Source organism: Micropterus dolomieu, linkage group LG12, assembly GCF_021292245.1.
Source record: "Micropterus dolomieu isolate WLL.071019.BEF.003 ecotype Adirondacks linkage group LG12, ASM2129224v1, whole genome shotgun sequence".
NCBI lineage: Eukaryota > Metazoa > Chordata > Actinopteri > Centrarchiformes > Centrarchidae > Micropterus > Micropterus dolomieu.
Window position 1 is genome coordinate 13,654,314 of NC_060161.1, and position 22,981 is coordinate 13,677,294.

A 22,981-nucleotide genomic window follows, 5' to 3' on the forward strand; every position below is an offset into this window, starting at 1 on the left:
GGGAAGCCACTTTAATATTTAATCAGAAATCACACAAATAAAGCAGTCTTTAAAAAACATAAAGTTGGCTTCATATGTAGTGTACAGAATAAAGAGTTGATATTTAGGTACACTGTGCCTGCGCTGCCCTCTTGTGGTGATTCATCAGGCATGAAGACAAATAAGCTGCAAGAGTTTGTTACTGTGTACTGACGGGATTTTTCTTCTCTGTAGTTGGAGAGTAAGAGGGATGCCTTCTCCCCTGTGCTGCTGCAGTTTTGTACAGACCCCAAGAATCCTGTTACTGTCATCAGAGGCCTGGCTGGATCTCTGCGACTCAGTAAGTTTACACTGACACATTCAATTTATTTACATGTAAAAAGCCTTCCTGATACTTCTGGAGAAATCACACTACTAAAAAAGGGTCTTGCCCAACATCTTGGTTCATTAGTTACAAACAGACGCACTATGTACTTGCATCATCCCTGCTGCTCTTTAGTCTCAGCAATTAGGTAATGCTTAACTGCCTCAAATGTATGTGCCCTAATGTTCCCTCCTCTCACTGATTTTAGACCTGGGGCTGTTTTCTACAAAGTCACTGGTGGAAGCAAATTCAGAGCAAGCAGTGGAGGTCAGGACTCAGGTACAGCAGCCTGCTGATGAGAATTGGGACCCCAGTGGGACAGGTCAGACGTGGCCCTGTGAGAGCAGCCGCTCCCACACCACCATCGCCAAGTACGCCCAGTACCAGGCCTCCAGCTTCCAAGAGAGTCTGCAGGTATGTTCCACTTTTTCTGGGACTCCCGTGTTTCTGCATTCTGTGCTGCAGTCCAGCTGATGAACATGTTGTAATCCATGTTTTCAGGAGGAGAAAGGCAGCGATGAGGAGGATGATGAAGACGATGAGAAGAAGCCATCCATCGGTTCTGATATGTCCAGCAAGGACGGCTCTAAAGAAAGTAGCAGGTAAGGATAGTGTTAAGAGTGGAACGTTTACCAAAACAAGTGTTGTGCAATTTGTAGTAATGCTTTAATTTTTTCCGTTTCAGTGCTGAGCAGAAACCAGTGGGGAAGATAATTAAATTTGGCACAAACATTGACCTCTCAGATCCCAAGAGGTGAGAAACTTGAACACATCACCCAAGACAGTAATGAGCTCTGTAGCAAAATCTGGTGGTCTTTGAAGATTAAAGTTGACAATAGAGTTCTAACCTGCTGTCTCTGCTCAGGTGGAAGCCCCAGCTTCAGGAGTTGCAGAAGCTGCCAGCATTTATGCGTGTGGCATCCAGTGGAAACATGCTGAGCCATGTCGGTCACACCATCCTAGGCATGAACACTGTCCAGCTCTACATGAAGGTTCCAGGGAGCCGAACGCCAGGTAAAGGATACTGAGACTCCTTAATGTGTGCACCGGTGGGAAGACACCTTTAGTTAAACAACAACAGGCAACACAAGTTACTCTCTGAATTGCTCCATTTTAAATAAAAAATGAAATGGCATAACAGAAGATATTCCATCTTCATCATTCAACAGGTCACCAGGAGAACAATAACTTTTGCTCGGTGAATATCAACATCGGCCCCGGAGACTGCGAGTGGTTCTCTGTCCATGAGGACTACTGGCAAGCCATCAATGACTTCTGTGAAAAGTGAGTAGGGATAAATCGGAGAATGTAAACGGACGTTGTTCAGTTGGTATTTACATTTTATACATTTGGATAATTTACAGGTTAAAGTATAATTACCTTATATACCAATATTAAATGCAAGTAGGAGTGAAAGGTTTATTTTAGATGTTAAACCCTGCACCTTTCAAGACTCAAACATCAGCTCTAACAACTTTTTCCTAATGTTCTCAGGCACGGAGTGGACTACTTGACAGGGTCCTGGTGGCCGGTCCTGGAGGACCTCTACAACGCCAACATCCCTGTGTACCGCTTCATCCAGCGGCCTGGAGACTTGGTGTGGATCAACGCTGGAACTGTTCACTGGGTTCAGGCTGTTGGCTGGTGCAACAACATTGCCTGGAATGTCGGACCTCTCAATGGTAAGAAGCGCGCCGCCTAGCGACCAAACACAGATTACTTCAACAATAGTGCGAATATTTTTTAAGACATTGTGTGTGATGTGTATCTGCAGCTTACCAGTACCAGCTGGCCCTGGAGAGGTTTGAGTGGAACGAAGTAAAGAAGGTCAAATCCATCGTCCCCATGATTCATGTGTCCTGGAACGTGGCCCGCACTGTGAAGATCACAGACCCAGACACCTACAAGATGATTAAGTGAGTACAAACAAACTGCGTTCAGCTTCTCGTGTATTAGTTACACCTGGCTTAAAGTAATGCAACAAATCTTACTTTCATTAAGGTCATAATGTTCAGTGTTGAAACTGATCGTATACCCTTTGTGCCCTGTTAAATTGTACTGCATTAGATGGAAAGGTAGGATTTATGGCAAGGCTGTTCCACATTGCTTTTGTAAGTTGTTAAAATACATGCACAGAAAAATTCCACAATTGGCGTTGAAACATTTGATGGTAACTTTTAATTAACGTTTGTCTCTTTACCTTTCTGCCAGACACTGCCTGCTGCAGTCCATGAAGCACATCCAGATCCTGCGGGACCAACTGGTGGCTGAAGGCAAGAAGATTTCCTATCAGAGTCGGGTCAAGGACGAACCTGCCTACTACTGCAACGAGTGTGATGTGAGTATCAGTCTCTATCACAGACAGACTCTCAGTTGCCAGTTTATTGTGTACACCTACCTGCGTGTGAGGCGGCGCTACAGATTTAGAAGCATATATTTTTATTGATTCTCAAACCACAGATTTACAGTAGAAATATTCTTGACTCACTTGTTAGTTCTGCAACTATCTTGAATGTTACTTAACCCGTTCTCTCCTTTTTGTCACAGGTGGAGGTGTTCAATTTGTTGTTCGTGACAAGTGAGAACAGCAGCAGGAAAACATATGTGGTTCACTGTGAGGACTGCGCACGTCAGCGTAGCCCCAACCTGACCAACGTCGTGGTGCTGGAGCAGTACCGCATAGAGGAGCTCATGAACACATATGACTCCTTCAGCCTGGTGAGCAGACACAAACCGCCGTTGAATATTCCTGCTTTCTTAGTCTTTTGTTCATCCATAATTGATAGCTGTGCTAGTAGTCTCCTAGAATTTGAGGTTCCTTTCTGACCTGAAATACAAATAACTGTCAATGAAACTTATTCACTAATACATGAATTTCATTATTTGTAAACCAATTGTGCGTCTTGTCTCACCAGGCCACCTCCTCCCGGTGACAGCGCTCCCCTTCCTGCGTCTCCTCAGCCATAACCAAAACTCCTGCCAGACAGGACAAAAGACAGTTTCACTTTGGTTTTCAACTAACCCTTTCATTATTTAAAGATCATTTTTGCTACTACTGCTAATACTTGCCGAACAGCCAGTTGAATACGTTTACTCATTTTACTGTTTACAAAAAGAGATACCAAGCCGCCAATAAAACATACCAGTTTACTCTCAGATGGTGCTTTCAACCAGTAACCCTGGCAACTCTGATGTTGAGACCCAGGGGGCAGTTGGTGCTGCCATTGAACAGACTGTGGAGAGAAGGTGATGCTTTCAATGGCGTGTTTCTGTCAGTACCCGAGAGAACTTTTCTGTTGTCGTCTTGAATACTGAAATTTGTACATGCTGTTTGCAATTTTTTGTGGGGTGCTGTCTTTTTTAAAATAATTTATTGTTTTGTTTTTTTCTAAACTAGATCAGCCTAGATATATACCACATTGGCCTTGTATTTAGAAAAGAGAGAAAATGAAAAATACTAATAATAGAGATATGAACATTTTTCTAAAGCATTAAGAATTTAAAAAAAAAAATACAAGTGTTTGGAATGCTTCAAAACATACGGGTTTTAATGACTTTGGTTGTTTTGGGGGGGATTTCATTTTTGTCTTTCAGATTCTTGTATGTGTTGTAAATCTTGTGTTTGTATGAATTATACTTTTTTCTTCTGGAGATTAATATTCAGTTGACACTCATCAGGTCTTTTTGTTCATTTCTTCCATCTCTGTATGAACTATCTTGGAAAAAAAGAAAAAAATCATGGTCATCTGGTGTTTGCGTGTTGTACCTCTGACTGATTTGTTCTAATATGCAGACTTAGTATTTCCTGGAGTTTTGTTTTGGCATTGTACATTTAATTTAAAATGTTTCCTCTATTTATTGGATATCAATGTTCTCCCTTTTTGAATAGGGTTGTACAAGTTTGCAATTTTTTTCTCTTTATTTTTTATAGTGACCGATTGCTCTGTAAGAACTGAAATGTGGGGGTTGTGTGTCCACAGGAGTGGAGGCTGCTGTTTCTCTGGTGCTCGCCTCTCACGACTCCTGCCTTTTTCTCCTGATATATATTAAATGATATCTTTATCATGAATATAACGCCACCTTTCCTGTAGACGATAGGCACACTGCTCACGTAGAGAAGATGACTAATGGAATGCTGTGTTTGTATGCTCATTAAGGAAAAAAACAAAACTACTTTTTCCAAAGTGTTTGAGAAATTGTAATTTTTTTTATTATGTAGGGGGCTTTTAGACGAGATTTTAATGATTTTATGATATTATCTGTTGAATATGATAACGGGATAGATGGTGCTAAATGTTCTCTTTGAACAACCTTTTTTTTTTTTTCCTGTTTGTCTTCTTAAAATGAGAATTCTATTTTTCCTGTTGCAATATTACCTTACCCCTTTCCTTCTCTTTGTGGTCGTTTATTTATAACTGCACTGTTTAGAGAATTCACACAGACATACTTGCAGACACACACACACCAAACTGAGCCAGACATGTCTTAAAACACTTGTGAATTTGTGTGACATTACTATGACTATTAATAATAAACGCTTTTTGATAAATCCAGACGTGAATCAGCACCTTCTAATTATTCCCCCCCCATTTCACTTGCTTGGTCACATCTCGTCTGCCACAGAGGTTTGACCACAACCTGCCAGTAAAATATGAATAAATGAGATACCAATATAAAGAAAGAATCTATCCAAGGAATATAAAATAATAACTGAGATACTCATGATTTATGTTGGATAGTACAACAGAAATGAACTCAACTTCTCTCTGTCACGCCATTTAAATCAAAAGCAAACCAAAAAACCGCTCTTACCTGCAGACATTAGGACCCAGGGGTGGGCAACATGTAAGTGTATTATCTATCTCTGCATACATAGAGAACATACAGTACTGTGTACAGTTTTAGGCAGGTGTAGAAAAAAATGCTATAAAGTAAGAATGCTTTCAAAAACAGACATGTTAATAGATTATATTTTTTAATTAACTAGGGCTGCAAATAACGGTTATTTTTATTGTCGATTAATCTGACGATTATTTTCTTGATTAATCGAATAGTTGTTTACTCTAAAAATTGTCATTCAGTGAAAAATCTGTGTTTCCCAAAGCCCAAGAAGACGTCCTCAAATGTCTTGTTTTGTCAACAACCCAAAGATATTTAGTTTACTGTTTTAGAGGAGTAAAGAAACCAGAAAATATTTACATTTAAGAAGCTGGAATCAGAGAATTGTTCTTTAAAAAAAAAAAAAAGACTCAAAATGATTAATCAATTATCAAAATAGTTGGTGATTTAATTTAACCCCTTAACGCCAATTTGTAAACATGTGTTTTCACCATTCTTTGCCTCGCCCACTTTTGGTAGCCATCTCGCTGCCCTCAAATGTGTCACAGCCCACCTTAAATCCATTTACACTCCACTCTCACAATAACAAGTCATATCCCTCAGCTGTGACACATGTTTGGCGCAGCTTTGTCATTCACGTCCTCTACTTGAGCTCGCTATTGTTAGACGTGCGTGTGAAAAAATAAGGCTGAGGTCGATAGTAAAAGTTTCCATTTAGACATCAGCATCCAGGTTAAACTGAGGAAGGAGACTGTAGCAGCGGCAAACTTCAGATAGTGCAGCAGGAAATAGCAGGGAGCAGTAACAAGAGGGCTCAGACTTCAGTTTCCTCACTCATTATTCAAAAGGTAGTCTAACAATAATAATGTGCAACAGTCAACTTCACCTTCACATGTGACTAGCCGCAAATGCACCACGTGTTTTTATGTCATGTTCATCAACTATTTATCAGGAGCAGAAATGTCAGAGAGAAAAAACATGCAGGTGTAAAACAACCACTTCTACTAATCTGTGTCTGCATGTATGTAAAAAACACCACCACATTAATATAAACGCTTTACTTCATCTCGATTTCCTTCAGCACGTATCAGTCTCTGATTGTAACCACCTGTCTCATGCATATTGTAGCTCTTTTTTTTTATTCCAAAGAAAACAAATAAGCTACATTTGGAAAATAGTAGTAGTAATATTTTTGTACTGGGCAACAGGCACTGGACCACAGTACCCTATGCGTGAATCTCACCTTGCCATAAGTAGGGACACATAATATCATTAAAATAACTTTAAGATAGAATCTCCATTGTCTTGAAAATGTTTATGTGAAAAGCTAAATATTCAGTGGATTCAATACTTTTAAATAATTTGTGTGGCTCTAGGTATAAACTTGTTTAGATTTGCTAACATTTCATGTCTCATGAAAAGAAAGAGTGGTCTGGAGCCAAAAGGAAACAACCGATGTCTGAGCTTTTCTCATAAGTTACTAACTAAACAAATTAAACAAGTACAGTTTCTATTAATTGTTTCTGGAGACCATGTATAACAATAATGTTTTCTTCTTACAATATTAGAAACAAAAGCAGGCAAACTTTCCTGTACGTAAAGGAAAGAAATAAACTGATAATCATAAATGTTTAAAAAATGTATTTAGTTTCAGAGCAGAGACTAAAAGAAGCGTTTGGAAAACTGCACTTCTAGAGAGTACCAGAAAGTTTCCTCTAATTTTCTAAGGGCTGCCTTGGGAGCCGTTATTGAGCACGACTGTGTAAACTTCAGTGTTCCTAAGCAGAGTGATGGAGCATTGGCAGGTCACCGCGTCCTCGGGTCAAGTTAGGGGCCACGGGGAGAGGGACAGACTAAAGGAAATCCTGCTTCAAATCACACAGGAAGACCACCTCCGTCCGTCAGTCTGTCCGCCCCGCTGCAGTCAGGTGATGATGAGAGGGCGAGCGCTCTTCCCTCCGCAAAGACAAAATACATCAGCAGTCCAATCACGACTACGCGGCGTAATCATGACGGACAAAAGTTTGTTTATGCCGCTCTGGTTGAGCATGAGAGGAAAGATTACATAGTAACTTTTCCATCTGTAATTCCCCAGAGGAGATGCAACCCCACCACCGCCCCCAGTCCATATACTAATCTGTCACTGTTTACTGTAAACCATCATGTTGCATTTAGACCTATATCTTTTACACACACCGACCTGTCCAAAGGAAATAAGGGACCAGAGAAGGGCTGGAAGTAAACAAACACTGCAGCTCAAAGCAGAGGGAAAAGGGCAGAAAGTCAGGATCAGAGAAGACTAATTCTTTAGCTTATGCTGTGATCTTTTCTTATCGTTTAACTGATTACCGCCTGCCTCGATTTCTTTGTTCTTCTTACATCATCCTCCTTTCCTAATCCTGTCTTTTAGAGCCTCCAGGCTTTTTTCTAAACCACATCTCCTGATAGTGCACATATATCTCATCATACGTCGTAAACACTGACGTCAGTTTCTAGGTTTCGCAACATCTCGTATCTTCACATCATGTAACTGCTGTGTAGCCCTCCGCTGCTCATCTTACTAAACACCAGGCTTGACATCTGCTATAATGAATCACCATCTGAACCTCCGCATTGTCTCTTATCCTCCACAGGCTCTGCTTCCAAACCACACGTTATAAAATTGATGACTTGCCCAAACCACTACATAAGCCTCTGACAAACTTTTCAACTTCTATTTCAGACGGATAACTATTCGGCCTTAATCAACCTCAACACAGCCACACAGAATTAGAACTACGCGGATGTTTGGTTATTTATGCTTCAGAGCTCGAGGTTTAGCTTTGTCAAGTCCTAACAGGATGTTTTTAGAGCAGCAAGGTGACGTCGCGTTTAGAGACTATATATCATTCAAGAGGAGGATACAGGCCTAAAACACTGTTTACTCTACTTTAAATATCCTTTCAGCTACACAGCTGCTAATGGCTCATTTCCCTGTAGGAATTCATTCTATTAATCAAACGAAATCAAAATAAATATGTATCTTATCATTGGTTAATTTAGTACATTTGTGTATTTACTGGAAATAAACAAGACTGTTGCTGAAAAGGTCAGCAGTATCTGCGGTACATTGGGTTAGGCATCCTGCAAAAATCTCCTGAATTGCTTAGTAGTAGAAAATGTGTGCTGTATTTTCAGCTTCTCTTTTTATTATTAGTCCTCTAGCATGGAGATGGACTTTAAGTATGTTTTATTTTTTTTTGTTTACCTAATAAGCTTCTTTTTTAAATGATAACACGGCTGCGTTAAAAACACACACAAGTGCAAGCAAAACCTACATGTACACGACAGACCTGCCACATCCACGCATGTACTTTTGGGTGTATTTCAGTTAACGCATGTAACAGGAAGAGGGCGCTGTTCTTCCAAAGCAAACCAGATACAAAGTTAAAGTTACTAGCAGGTTGTGGAGTTACAGGCCATTTTTGGGAACAAAAAAAACCAAACAAAATCACTCATTTTCTTATTATATCGGATGATGACAAATACATGAAATGCAGTGCCAGACTCTTATCCAACCAAACATGATAAAACAAACAACCTGAGCAATGTCATCAGCAGCTCATCTACTACTCTCAACAACTCTCAACTGTCTTTGCCACCCTTCCCCCTCACATTCTGCTCTCCTGAACCTCAACTTATCAGGCAAGTTGTCTCGCTCTGACCCCCAACACACAGCACCCAGCCCCCACTGCAACAGGAACAGGGTAAACGGGGGGGGGGTAACATGTCCTGGATATGAGGGGTGGAATGCATGTGCAGAGAGGAGATGTTAAAGGGGGGCAGGGGGGCTGATAAGCCTGGTGGGTGGAGAGAGAGTGGGATGGATGCAGGGAGGAGGGAGGGAAGGAGAGACGGCACTTTGGACTCAGATGGGGGGATAAAACGAGGAAGGCAGACAGGAGTTTGACGTACTTAAAACAAAGACCACTGCAATTGTGAGTTGTTTTCAGCCGCTGAGGCACAGGAATTTGACATTGCATGTGGAAAAGAAAACAGACTCTGGGACGTAATCAGCTCCACTGACAACTCTGGATAGTGGAGAGAAGAAGCAGCAGGAGGCCAGAGCTGCAGGAAGCCGAAATACCAACATACCTCCACTAAACAGATAAGGCTTTAGGAGGGAACCTCTGAAACACACACCACAAGCTCTTTCAACTTCCCGCAAGGAAAGGAGAGGCAAAGTCACCCTGTTCTTAGAGAGAAGGGAATAAAGAGAGAACGCGTGTGTGCAGGACTGACCGGACTGAAGTGGTCTTGAGAGGTTAGAAAACAGCAACAATCTGGAGGACGAACAGCAAGAGGTCCACCTAGCCCCACAGCACAATGTAAGTACAAGTGCAGCTGCATCACTCACACACACATTTAACTCATTATTATGACTTGACCCCTGAAAATGTGCTAAACGTTCTTATTTACTACTGATGTTCAACATAAAGCAGCACGTCCAACAGGTCTGAGAAACACAGACTGAATTAAAGCTGGACTTATTTCAGAAGCAGTTGTTATATTTTATTCTTTCTGAATGAAACGATTGGCCGGCCTACTTGCCCTACCTGCGTGCACTGAGCGTGAAAATGTGCTGATGAATTGGGATTCGTTTTCAGTTGGATACTTTCAACATCTAGCCGTCTCTTGCCAGTTTCTCCATGCTGCCTACCCCAGCTTCAGTGCGGCTGCTTCCAGACAAAAGCATAACAGAATGACAGAATAGAAAATCTCCCTGCAGCATCCAAGCATAATAACACTGCAAGAACTAGCCGAGCATCTACGTACATGGTGGCATGCACACCATGAAGACTTTAGAATCAATCAAGAAGATGTACTGGGTGACTACATGCCACCATGTGGCAGCTACATCAACTCCACTGCACAATATTCCCCGATTTAGAATTCCTTCGTTTGGGTCAAACAATGACATGACGTATTATTCAAAGAAATGCTATTCAAACAATACTAAGAACGGTGAGTAAAATGGGTGGAGCGCCTGAATGTATTTTCAGTAACACATGCGTGTGCGCGAACACACTTTCCTGCCAGTCTTTCCCGCGTGACCTTCAACCTTTAAACAACACTTGGGACAACAATGGGAGACAGATGTCGAAAATAAACACTAAAGCAGCCAGGACAGCAGCATAAATACCGTCTTCCACTGTCTCATATTAAGTGAAAGTGAGAACTGTTAGCACAATTTGAGGCGTTCTTTTACTTACAACCATACAACTGCAGCTTCAAGTGAACATTTACCCAGTAAATACCCAAACATAGATAATGTCTGAATATTGGTTGATTGTAGTATGATATATTGTACAGTCCTCTGTCGGTCACCCTGCTTTAACAGTAGACTCTCACAGAGCATCCTGGTGTTGTACATATACAAAAAAAGCGTTTAATGTATTTTATGCTTTTTTTTTTAAATCTATCATTTATGTATTTTATATGTTTTGATCATATCTTTTTAAATGTACATAATTACTGGTTTTATTGTAAAGTGTCTGAGTGTCCTGAAAAGAGCTACAGAAATAAAATGTATTATTATTAAACACACAGTATGCCACTATGGTACTTTAGCAGTAACAGATAAATGAAAGATTTACCAACACTGCAATATAACACAAGTATTCCTGCATGGCCCCTTAAAGGAAAAATATCTTCAAACTAACATTAAGATACGTGAAAGCACCTATCGGCTGACTGCCGTGTTGGCTAAAAGGAAAGGCTGCTTGACCGTGTCATCCCTAATGGGATTTTTCCATGGCTGTAGTATTTTTTGGCAGCTGGCCCTGTTGCTCAGAGATGTCCCACCGTCTGGCTGGGGCATCACCGTCTCCTGACCTTTGAGAAACGAGGATATCCTGTAGCAGACACAGCTGCATACCGCATAAAACGGTAACGCTGAATGAATGCAAACTAATAGGAGCTCAGGGTTAAAGTAGGCCTTACAAGTATGATCTGGCGCAGGTTTGGCAAAGAAGAGCTTTGAAAGACTTTTTAATGACGCCAACACAGAAAATGTTCAGTCATAAAACAAAAGTCCAGGTAAACCTCCAGTGTTGTGTCATCACATCATTTATTAAATATATTATGCTGAGGCCATTATTTAATGAGGAATTAATTGTCAAGTGTTACTGGATTGTTTAGGCTGATATCTGAGAGAAAATAATTTGATAATGATATTTGGGCCATCATTAGTTCTCCATTAACAAAGAACAAACATTTTTGGATAAGGATCCCTTAAATATCTTTGGGGTTTTTTTTATTTTATTTTTTAATTGTGGCCAACATCTGCAGTACTGTGCAGGACATTTTACAGTTAACACATGAAGTGTTAATATTAAATAAATGTAACGTAACTTATTAAATGCTAACAGTGCAGGCATGACAGCTTGTATAAACACGAGCACACGTGCTGACAACACCGACTTGTATACAAACAGACTTTGATGCCACTTAGCCTTCATCTCTCTACTACAAAAAACGACATAAAGGAATTATGGGCCCCTTTCCTTTTGGCCAATCAGCTCTCTGATAATCATCAATTTACAGATGGCATCACACAGGGCTTCCTGACGGATAAAACCTCTAACCTCTTGGTGAACCCACAGCCCCCGAGCCTTTGAAGAGTGGAGTTTGATTAGGTTCAAAAGGTATTGCGGACCAGAGTGCTTCACTCATCCAGTCAGAGTTTTCCACAAATGTAGTCTCCAAAACATGCTCATCAGGACTGACCGACCGTTTCAAAATATCTGCAGTGACACATGCAATTCTGTCGCCTCTGTCAATGATTTCCATCCCACACCGTTGATCCTTTAATCTTTCTGCCCACAGTTTGCTATGAGTATGTCCGGTACTCTAGAGAAGGGGGCCCACCACCAGGCCCTGGACTTGTCCGAGGAACTGCCGCATCATCACCACCATCACCATATCAACCACAACCAGCATCTTCACCACTCCAACTCCCTGGCCTCCACCGCCGCTGTGGGTGGAGGCAGAGAAACGCCCTCACGCGTGGTCGTACCTCCTCCTTACTCGGCAGCCGAGAGCGGCGGCGGGGGCAGCGAGGCCCCTCTCGAGCTGCGGGGGTCCCTCGACTGCTGGGCCTGCTCGGTGCTGGTGACGGCGCAGAACCTGGTCATCGCCGCGATCAACGCCTGCCTCGCCGGACTGGTGTTCGGGACCATCCTGACACCGGCCATCGTCATGGTGGTGTTCGGCTTCCTGTGCCACTCTACTGTAAGAAAGGGCAGAGACGGGGGAGAGGGGGGATGGCTAGGTGCTTACTCGAGATGTGTGTGTTAGGATAAATGTTTACATCTAAACAAAACATGAGTGGAACAAGGGAGAGGGCCGCGTCCATCTTGTTATGAAACATCTCACATGAAGTCCTAATCTCACAACTTTGATCCAAAAGTTTGAAATAGTTGACGCCTGGGGCTTTGGGTGGAGGCTGGCTCCGTCAGTGATGAGAGGTTTTATAATCAGATAAATCTTGAGGTTCTTTCAGATGTCGAGGAGATGGGTGAACGGGGGGGCGGGAGTCTAGGGAGCTAGACGTCAAAGTACAAAAGTGAAAGACTGTTTGGTTTCTCGCTGTGTGAGTGATGAGAACAGCTGAACATATAAAAGACGGCGTGTAACTCGAACAAAACAACCTACTTGACCTGTTAGTCAGTGAACATTATCCTGGGCTACCCCAGAGACTTTAATGCATACCAATGGCATTTCTGTGGGCCAGCAGCCTCCTTAATGACCACAGAGACCAGGATTCTCTCTGTTCTCCTGCTCTCTTACAATTAGACCTCATGTGACAGCAGCTTAGAGAGGGATTAACCAGGACCTGTGGGAGGACGGAGAGAGAGGGGGGGGTCAAAAGCAAAAGGGGTGAGAAGAAAAGCAGGAAAGGGCAGATGTGTTGAACATTTCGGTTTCTTTTGGGTTTGAGGGAAATCTGTTTGCAGTAGTCGTCGTCGGGAAACACGGCCAGCGCAATGTTTCACATGAGCATCAACAAGCTCGCTCTTAAAAGGGCCTTTCCCATTAAACCTAGCTCAGAGCCATACAGGAGGGCCTCACCGAGTGAAAACAAACATTGGCATACTTGTATGAGTCTTATCGGTTACAACTCCAACTCTCAGGGCTCCCCTATAAACCATGAACTGCATTTTAAACCGTCTCGGTCTCTCTCTCTCACTCCCCCTCCTCCTTAATGTTTTAAAGCTCCTTCTCCAGCAGGGATTTCATTCTGGACAGATCTAACTACATCTATCATGATAATGTCACGACATTTCTATACTTAAAAGTAGCCTATGCAGCTACAAAGACCTGGAAATCACCGTTTTCAGACATTTCACAGCTAAACTATCATATAACTAATCACTTTGACCATGTTGGAGCTTCATCTTTATGATCAATGACTTTCAAAGATACAAATGTTTAATTTTTCAGCTTTGCTTTTATCTATTATAATAAATACTCCTCTCCCCTGCTAAGCTCCCTCAGTCCGGCACACCGTTTTTACTCTCTGCACTTCCCTCATGCACTTGAATGTTCACTTCATCCTTCATGGGGGAGGTAAGGATGATTCAGGCCTGCTGTCTCTCCGTTCTGCTCCCACACTCAAATCCCGACCCTTTCACCTCCTCTACCACTCCCCCGGTGTTACCGCTCAGCAACAAGTGTGCATGCGTTCATGTGCAGTATATACTGATAAACATCTTTGAATCAGAGACGCTAATGATGGTTCCTGGAAGTTTTATTGATATTTGTCAAAATGATGTTTTGTGGGCTTCTGATTTAGATCATGCGCGCGTGTGTGTGTGTGCTATGTCTCTACCAACTCTCTACTATCACTACTAACTGGTGTCTGTCCTTACCTCATACACACATACCACATGGAGCATGTCATCTGTTCTTCCCTGCCCTTTACACATGTATTTAAATCGCTGCTGATGTACAAAGACCAATCGAATACTGAATGATCAAGTCTGTTCCACAACAGTATCTCTGCCTGACATGGCAGAGCTGAAAATATAACTGCAGTAGATTTACAGGAGACTCAAACAGCATCCTAAATTGTTGCTGGGCGTTTTGCAGCGACATTTCGGATAGCACAGCTGAACAGGGAATGATGTCACTGTCACATCTTCATCCACTGTGCAGTTGGTCTGTGCAGAATAACTGGGCCTGTAAAGTGTCTGCAGGCTCAGTTAGTCTGCAGCTGCCCGTGACCTTTGACCTCAGTCTGAAAGCAAAGAAGGTTTTCTCTAAACATTAATAAACCCAAGACGATAATAAATTCCAGGTGTGAATGTGTGAGAGTGGCGCATTCCCGAAAATGCGTGACATCTCAGTGAAGCTACCCTGTTGAATGAAAGGTTTAAAAAATGTTTACACAGGTTGAATGAGAAACCTAGCTCTCGGGCATTGTACCGCCACATCATTCAACTGCTGCCTTTCTCCTCTCGTCTCGTCTCCCCAGGTCCGCCCTCACGGGACGACCCCCTACTGCTCAGACCTGCTGACTGACGGAGGCTGTGTGGCTCTGCTGGTGGTGGGCTTCCTCTTGGTCACCCCTCTGCTGGTCCTGGCGCTGGCCGCATACTGCCGCCTGGCCCGACACCTCCAGCTGGGCCTGTGCTTCATACCGTACAGCCGGGCCGTGTACAAGAACCTGCCGGCCACCCAGCACCGGGGCCTGGGCACTGGCTGCTGCGGCGGCCGAGACGGAGCCAGCAGTAGCGGGAAGGGAAAAGTCTGGGTGTGAGAAGAAGGTGGGAGGAAGGGGAAGAGGGGGAGGGTGGGAGAAAGGCCATTAGACGAAGAATATGAAGGGAACTGAACACAAGAGCAGGGTGTGATGACTATGAAAGGGCAGTGGATATAAGGAACAGAACAGTGTATACGAGAGAAGGGACCAATTTGCAAATGGCAATAACAACCAGCTGGTTAGAAAATAAGTTAACTTAAGCAGTTGTGTTTGTTGGCATTATTCCACGGGACACATTACTATGTTACTGGAGTAACTTTCCAGTTACAACACGGTGTGTTTAAGTATTGAACAGAGGGCCGAGTACAAACACAGCACGTATTCTCTGGACAACGTAACAGGGACACATGGCCGAGCAGAATGTATGTGTCCAGGGCAAATGCATATTGTTTCATGTAAACAATCATAGAAACAAGAAAACAGCATACTAAAATAAATACATTCACAACTGTCTATGTAAGCTATTAACTGAAAGAATCAAATGGTGCCTAACAAAGTTTGCTCAAGTTAAAGAAATTAGCAAATTGGATATACTAAGTTGTCATAATAAAAAAATAAAGCATTTAATCAAACCTGCATACAACCTTAACATTCCTGAACGAATCAAGGAAAGGAGAAAAACTGAAAATAGCACACATCAAAAAGGTTGTATCGACACTAAACGATACTTGTATCTCGTCACATTTATGTTATTATGAAAAAACATGTTTGTCTATTGTAGTTCTCTGTTAAGTTGTTCCAAACTGTGAGGGCGATTTCTCATGTTATTTCTTGTTTTCTAATAAAGTTTTTGGATTCAGCTGGAGTCATGCCTGTTCTGTTTCAGCATGTGGACGGGTTGACTAGGAAAAGGAAAGGGTTGTGCAAGACTGTTCCCAGTTAAAAGGGCAAACAGACTGACCTCAGTACCAGCATAAACACCAACGTGAACGTACACACAGTTCAAAAACACTTCCCGAGAAGCCACCAGAGCTGCACGGCATTGCATTGAAAACAGTTACCATTGTTGAAAAAAGATGTTCCTTGAGAAATCAGGTCTGAAAAAAAGATTACAGTGGAATTTATAAAATGCATGTAGGTTAAAGCCAGCCTTGTGACTGAGCAGGCAAAACCTGAAGCGTGGTAGGCTTGACAGAGTGCAGGTAATGTCGTCCCCCAGCGGTGGAAGAGTGGAACGACACGAGACCAAAAAAAAGCTGGGGCAAATGAGACTGCTCTCATAAAATCAGACATGTTTCAGAATTACAAATAATATATTGCATGTAAAAAAAGTTGCAGTACACTTGAGATGAATGAAAGCATGTGGTTCCCAACCTTTTTGGCTTGTGACACCCATTCAAATGTACACATCATGTCTAGTCGCAGTCCTCCACATGGATGGAGGGACCTGAATGTGTTTTTAAAGGCCTGAGATGTCCAGTAATTGAATATCACAAGATAAAAGACAAGATTAAAACATTGCTTCCAGTTGCAGATGTAATTGTTGTTTTCCCATCCTGTTAATCGTCTCACATCACACAAGATGGATTTTGGGAAGCACTGCTATAACCATCCCTCATTGAGTTCTACAACACAACATGCTTTAAACCTGTCTGTATGACCACAGTAATTAAGGACTACAACATAAATGAACCCCTCTTTATATTTATGGAATTCTTCTCTATAAAAACACTGCAAATGTGTGGATAACATCTCTTATCCAGATTTGTACCTGGACAGTGACAAATGGGCTTTATGGAGAGCCAAAGTCCCTCCCCTTCCGGTGGACCACCACGGGATCTTACTTCGGAGAAAATATGCACGATAGTCAATGGCAAGAGAGAACTATTGAAAGTAAAGAAAGTCACAGTTTGATGCAAAACTGTTGAGGTACAACAGTTACAAAGACCACAAACGACACTTGTATAGGTAAAATTTGTTCCTGTAATAACAGATCAATAAAAGCTTCATTACTACAGTATCATATGTGATTTCATACTGGAATCAATTTTTTGGATGATGTAGTATGGAAGAAGGCATGGCTCAATACTTAATAACCAATAAAATCAAAGAAATTTTAAATTAATACATAAATGCCATCAGCTAAAAACTACATTAAGTACAGATTTAGGAAAGATATTGAAGTGAAGTTTTGTTGGTGGTTGATTGTCCAGAAACGGTTATGCATCTGTTTTGGCATTTTCCTATTGTCAAAAATTTCTAGAAAAAATTATGCCTTTATTTTAGAAGATATTTTTGAAAGTTTTGCTTTGCTTTGGAAGAATGTATTGTTTGGTTTCCCAGAAAATAACGTACAAAGAAACACTTTAATTAATCTCCCTATTATTATGGCCAAATTTCATATTCACAAATTTAAATTCGCAGATAAGAAACCTTGCTTTTTTGCCTTTTCAAAAGACTTCAAACATCTCATCAATTCAGGGGTCTCTGAAGCAAAAGGCAATTAAAACTGCATCAGCTTGTGTTGTTTTTAATAAACATTAGCTAGTATTACTGCGCTGACATGTTGGTAAGTTACGAGACCAGAGATGTAGTTCATTGAACTGTTTTCATTCAAAACTGCAACTTTCTTTAAGGACATTATCTATTAAATTGACAAACATGTGTGTAATTCAGGGCACAGTTCAAACAGATCAAATAACAAGCAATTCTTTTCTGAAATAAGGTCCCATGGATTAAACTTGTACACCAGTTGTGTGACGTCTCAAAAAAAAAGCGTACTTAATTTAAGTGCAGACTACTGAATGTTCCCATCATGCTTTGCCATACTGTTCACTGTAATGTTATATTTCTACAACTTCCCCAAGAGAAGTGGGATTAAATCAAAACGAGCAAACCTGTTTGTGCAGTGCAATGAATGTCTGGCAGGACCAAAACATTTCCTATTATTTGTTCCATTTTTATTTAGTAGTCAACAAAGGACAGCCAAGCTCCACTTGAAGAAAATAAGTCAGTGGGTGTTTTTTTATATGGTCTATAGTCTACAGTTGTGTGAGTCCGTACTTCTGAAAAATAAAATAAACGGCGCCAAAAAAAAAAATAAAGATTGTTCCACATGAAAGTAGTTTATCCGATCATAACACACTTCCATGGCATCTGGTGGAATACCGTATTTTCCTAAAAATTGGATTTTGAACATTAAATTAAGGTATTTAACAGAATAGGTTAGTCAACGCAGGGACATTAAAGAGCAGAGGAGAAACGCCACGTTACTAGGAAGCCCATCTAATGTCACTCAAAATATTATGTTACGAACACGTCTTTGAATTATTATTCAAGGAATGGCAGTGTAGCCTACGCCACAAGTGTGTAAGTTAATGAACATACTCTGAGGGCTCAAACATTTGCCCATGGACTGTCTTTTATATCCTACAGTCTACAGCAGCAGGGGAAGAGCAGGCTGTTTCCTTCAATTATGACAATTAGCTACCTAAAAACTAATGGTTTTTTTTTTCACTTTCAACTGCGTCTGTAAAGTTACCCACATGAAAGTTAAATTACCTTGATAAGCTACAGAAGTTTGTTCAGTTTTTCCAGGGAGAGACCTCACCTGGGAAGGAAGTTGGGGGCGACATGCGCCACTCATGACAACACAACTCCTCCGCTAAACTCAAAATAAGTTACCTTTACTAATAAAACTGAGCTAACGTTAGCCTGCCTACCTGAGCTCAGGTGATTTAGGCTCTTACCTTCCAGAGGAAGTAGCTAGACTACGTTACACGTGCGCCACGCCGACATTATGCAAATGAAGCGGGACTTGATTTTATGTTTCTGGTGTTTAATTTTAAAAACTCCTTAAAACTCAGTCATCCTGCTGCAAATTAAATATAAAACAAATATATAAAACAAATATATAAAATATATATATTAACAAAACAGAACATTTTAAATGGTAGCCATACAATTAATTGAATCATAAAAGCTAAAAACCTGTCTTTCTGCTACACACACTTGTTTATTGCTAAATCTTCTCATCTTAAAGTTCCATACACTAGTTTGTCAGAGCTTTTCTATCATACTATTGTATTTGGTCAAAAATAGTAGGACTAGTAGTAAACATGTAAACATAGCCTATATCTGCATCACAACTCTTAATTCAATCAAATGGAAGGGTTCACTATTGGCCCCAAAACTCTCTGATTGGACATGACTTCACTTTTTTGTCCCACTAGGCCTATGCATTGACATGAAATGATGTGTTCACACACATCAAATCTTGTACTTGTATTATGTAATTTTTCAATCCACCATTGATTCCATATGACTTCTCTACTGCTGGCATTATCCTAACACAGTCTAAGTCACCAGCCCACAAACCCTCTCACTGTAGAACCAAGAGCAACTCTGCAAGGCTAAAGTGCCAACATGAAAACTTGGAGACTCGTTACAATCACAAGAGCCTCCAAATAAAGACACTTGAATTGGAAAACTGACCTCTTGAAGGGCACACCAGTCACACTGCTGCTCCACGTTTTGCTTTCTAATCGTTGGCTGCATGTTTAGCCAGGTAATTACCTGCTAAGCCTCTGTGACGGAAGGAGGTCAAGAGAGGAAGGAAAAACAGAACGGACAGGATAATGTGCAGCCATTCACAACAGAAGTGGAGCACCGCTCAAGGAGGAAGAGAAGGGCTGTGCTGCTCGGCTTCTTGTTTTCTTTTCTCACCATTTAGGAAAGGGCATTAAGGTAAGTACATTGCAGTGAAGCAACTGGATTCATATTTAAGATGTTGGAGATGGCTGGGAAATCAAAGATCTGCAGTGAAACCACCAAAGAAATAACTTTAACATTGAAGTACTTTGATAACACCTGATTTTAATCCTCTCCTAACCTTTCCTTTTGCATGTATACACTGTAACTAGCAGTAAATGTTACCATTGGATTCACAGTGTATGTCTCTGTTTATCCACAGCATGTCCAAGGCGGGAGAGAGGACGCCCTCTACAACTTCAGTCAACTCAGCCACATCAGACGGGTACGTTTAGATTCACATATAGTTCTCACAGAATTTGTGTCTGAGTGTGACAGACAATCAAATTTTCAGCCATCCTTTGTATAAATCTCTGATGTATTCAGTTGACCTACCACCAAATATATAACCCAAGAGAAACATGTTAAGTAGGTATTTCTTATCTGTAGCAGTAAAGTTCATGTGCCAGTGCTGCTGATATGTATTGAGAAAACCTTCCACTGTATAATCAAATCTAAGTTGACATGTAAGGTACGTATTCTCCCTTTTGCTATTTACTATTGTTTGATTTTTCCACGTTGTAGCAAAGATAGCGCCCCCACGGACACACCACCAGGTTCAGTCTCCGAAACGCCCAAGAAATCATCAAAGAAGGTCAAGAAAAACACAGAGAGTATGAACAAAGTATACAACTCTGTGCTCAACAGTGTATTTGGGGCGGTAAGTAGCAGACACTCTCATTTTGTTATTTAAACGTTCAGTAATACCGTACAGTTGAAGTGGATGTGAGGATCCTCTTCTTGGCTATGATGGTACATGACATCTGCTGTGGCCTTCTACCAAAATCTATAATTTATATGATTAAGATCTAAAGGCATAGATCTTCACAATACAGAGGATGCTCGTTACCATTTGAAGGTACTGTCAGAGACTGTTAATGTCAGACGTCAAAAGTGAGGTGGAAGTCAGGCAGTGTACTTCAAGTTTCGTTCCTGGTCTGCCTTGAGCTTTCACTAAGCCCTGTGTCTGTAGTATTAGGGGCTCATTAGTTGAGGCTTACTGCCGCACTTGATTAGTGTTATCCAAATGAAGAGCACTGCAAAAACACATGGTTGATTCAAAATATTTGCCTTCTGCTATTGTACATATGTTGAAACTGATTTATAAACATGGTCATACCTGAGAATTGTCGTGTGTGTCCACTTCTGACATTAACATGCATCATTTTAATATTCATGCTTATATTATTACTTAAAAATAATGGTGTTAAGATACTTTGTTGGTATTTGATATTGCACAGTGCAAATGTATCTTCCTAATGATAAAAATAGATTTGTATTCCAACGCTTTTGTTTTTTGTTTCTGCAGGACAGAGAATTAGCTCAGGCTGAGTTGGATGGTAAGTGTTACATTAAAGAAGATAACAGATATTACAAGTGTTAACATATTAATAGTTGCATCCCAAGTAGTACCAGAAAGCCTAAAACCCTCTGTCATTATTTCATAACTGAAATGGTTAATCAAACAAGCACATTGCCATGCATGTTGATCAGTTACTGTTATAACAAACTCACACTCATGAAGCAGTATTGATTTTTTGTTGATTCATCATTCCAATGTCTCTCCTGCCTCTCTTTTCCTGCCCATTTTTCACATTCATAAAAACGCTCCCTTGTAACTGACTCTATAAAGTTTACAAAAGCAGTCTTTGAATTTATATGGAACTGGACTGAAACCTAAAAGGTTTGTGATGTCTGTGTGAAAAAAAATTCCTCTTAACTGTAATTCAATTAATTCATCTTCTTCAGGAACATTGAAAAAGAGTTGACAAATGAATTTGTTACTCTTACTAGGCCATTCATAAGATTAGATTACTGGACTAGAACAGACTGCTTTCTTTCCCAAAAACTGGATTTTCAGTTCTGTAATATTTTAGAACAGTACTTTTAGGATTGTGACGTTGCACCAGTGGCATACACTCAACCAATTCAACCTGATAAACCACTTCTGGAACTGCTGTAATCTCGCTGTGGACTCTGACTTTTCTTGCAGAGCTGCAAGAGGCCTTCAAAGAGTTTGATTACGATCAAGATGGATACCTGAATTACAAGGATGTGGCTGAATGCATGAGGACCATGGGATACATGCCCACAGAAATGGAGCTGCTGGAGATAGTCCAACAAATCAAGATGAGAAGTGAGCTGATAATAGACCCTTTAAAAATTATACAGAATACACACAAACACACAATAGATAAAAAGGCGTTTTATTTTTTATTATTTTTCCATTTTGTGGCCCTCGACATCTCTCCTCTCCGCAGTGGGCGGGTTAATGGATTTTGAAGACTTTACTGAACTGATGGGACCCAGGATGATGGGAGAGACTGCTGACATGCTGGGACTCAAGGAGCTCCAATCGGCCTTCGTACAGGTCAGTCAACTGATGATAAAACAATCCATGTGGTTGTTAACTACCAGCGAAAGGAAAGTAAGGAAAGTCAGCCAGATGAATTTTATAAACGTGAGCTGATATATCAGACATAAAAATAGCCAATCTAAACCTAAATCAGGTTGAATGCACCTCAGTATTTGAATGAAAAGTGAAAAGTATTAATAATAGGATCAATTACGTTAAATTGTATAGAACAGAACTCCTGTTAATTTGGGGAATTTCGTTGCATTTATCCTCCACTTTGACTTACTGACATTTCCAAAGTAAAACCACCTCATCCTGTTGTCAACCCATTTTCATCACTTTCTCTTGTTTCTAAAAGTTTGACCTCGACGGAGATGGAAAGATCAACCAGGATGAGATGAAGGAGGCGGTCAAGACGATGCTGGGAGAGAAGCTGAAGAAAGGAGAACTGGAGGAGATCTTAAAGGAGCTGGACATTAACGCAGATGGAAACATTGACTTTGAAGGTGAAAATAAGCAAATTTATGCGGTTGACTTATTAACCTGTGTGTGTGTGTTTCAGATAAAGTCACCACTGACTCGTTTTGTCTTCTTTCTCCTCCTCTTCAGAGTTTGTGATGATGCTCTCCATCCGTTAGTGGCTGAAGAGCCTGACGAGGACAGGAGGCACTAATGCTTCAGAATCAGTCCACAAAGTTAATCCTACGAACAAATAGTAATTTGGTAATGTTTGTAATGTAGGTATAGACTTGTATGTCATGTGTGCCTGACTCTAATTGTATGAACAGTCTATGACTCCTTATTGTATTTTGTTGTCTTGTTAGACAGATGAATCTTTTGCAGCGATATAACATGTAAATAAGACTGAAAACTTTTGCTATTTTAATAA

At 40.9% G+C, this 22,981-nt stretch overlaps 3 protein-coding genes and 1 long non-coding RNA gene across 8 annotated transcripts in view; 3 read left to right on the forward strand and 1 right to left on the reverse strand.

Moving 5' to 3' along the window:
* Positions 1–4,896, forward strand: part of kdm6ba (lysine (K)-specific demethylase 6B, a) — a 101,951-nt gene extending 97,055 nt beyond the window's left edge. For all 3 annotated transcript variants that reach the window (XM_046064111.1, XM_046064112.1, XM_046064113.1), the window contains 11 exons: positions 214–319; positions 552–757; positions 845–945; positions 1,029–1,097; positions 1,209–1,357; positions 1,513–1,627; positions 1,838–2,025; positions 2,118–2,259; positions 2,555–2,681; positions 2,891–3,061; positions 3,259–4,896. In XM_046064111.1, coding sequence (XP_045920067.1) covers positions 214–319; positions 552–757; positions 845–945; positions 1,029–1,097; positions 1,209–1,357; positions 1,513–1,627; positions 1,838–2,025; positions 2,118–2,259; positions 2,555–2,681; positions 2,891–3,061; positions 3,259–3,276 — 1,392 coding nt within the window. In that variant the 3' untranslated portion in view covers positions 3,277–4,896. The remainder of the gene's footprint in view (positions 1–213; positions 320–551; positions 758–844; positions 946–1,028; positions 1,098–1,208; positions 1,358–1,512; positions 1,628–1,837; positions 2,026–2,117; positions 2,260–2,554; positions 2,682–2,890; positions 3,062–3,258) is intronic.
* Positions 65–18,607, reverse strand: LOC123980000. 3 transcript variants are annotated; one of them, XR_006827346.1, is made up of 13 exons: positions 18,489–18,607; positions 14,651–14,974; positions 12,935–13,058; positions 12,240–12,449; positions 3,487–3,576; positions 3,256–3,319; positions 2,832–3,170; positions 2,544–2,610; positions 2,123–2,244; positions 1,724–2,041; positions 1,533–1,618; positions 1,192–1,404; positions 65–929 (listed from the first exon to the last, which is right to left on the reverse strand). It is a non-coding gene; the product is annotated as an uncharacterized LOC123980000 (long non-coding RNA). The 3 variants fall into 3 exon arrangements; XR_006827344.1 differs by having other exon boundaries at positions 14,631–14,974; XR_006827345.1 differs by having other exon boundaries at positions 14,613–14,974.
* Positions 9,102–15,786, forward strand: tmem88b (transmembrane protein 88 b). Its single transcript, XM_046064115.1, has 3 exons — positions 9,102–9,549; positions 12,050–12,454; positions 14,700–15,786. Exons 2-3 carry the CDS (start codon positions 12,056–12,058, stop codon positions 14,982–14,984), a joined length of 684 nt encoding a protein of 227 aa, XP_045920071.1. The 5' UTR covers positions 9,102–9,549; positions 12,050–12,055; the 3' UTR covers positions 14,985–15,786.
* Positions 18,608–19,900: 1,293 nt separating the features above from the next.
* Positions 19,901–22,926, forward strand: si:cabz01076231.1 (calcium-binding protein 2). Its single transcript, XM_046065655.1, has 7 exons — positions 19,901–19,962; positions 20,262–20,397; positions 21,046–21,076; positions 21,730–21,873; positions 21,998–22,107; positions 22,451–22,598; positions 22,702–22,926. Exons 1-7 carry the CDS (start codon positions 19,901–19,903, stop codon positions 22,728–22,730), a joined length of 660 nt encoding a protein of 219 aa, XP_045921611.1. The 3' UTR covers positions 22,731–22,926.
* Positions 22,927–22,981: the final 55 nt, after the last annotated feature.

Coding starts and splice junctions, on each gene's coding strand:
- tmem88b (XM_046064115.1), top strand. CDS start 12,056: ATGAGTATGTCCGGTACTCTAGAGAAGGGGGCCCACCACCAGGCCCTG. Junction 12,455..14,699: donor GCTTCCTGTGCCACTCTACT/GTAAGAAAGGGC, acceptor TCGTCTCCCCAG/GTCCGCCCTCACGGGACGAC.
- si:cabz01076231.1 (XM_046065655.1), top strand. CDS start 19,901: ATGTCCAAGGCGGGAGAGAGGACGCCCTCTACAACTTCAGTCAACTCA. Junction 21,077..21,729: donor AGCTCAGGCTGAGTTGGATG/GTAAGTGTTACA, acceptor CTTTTCTTGCAG/AGCTGCAAGAGGCCTTCAAA. Junction 22,599..22,701: donor TGGAAACATTGACTTTGAAG/GTGAAAATAAGC, acceptor CCTCCTCTTCAG/AGTTTGTGATGATGCTCTCC.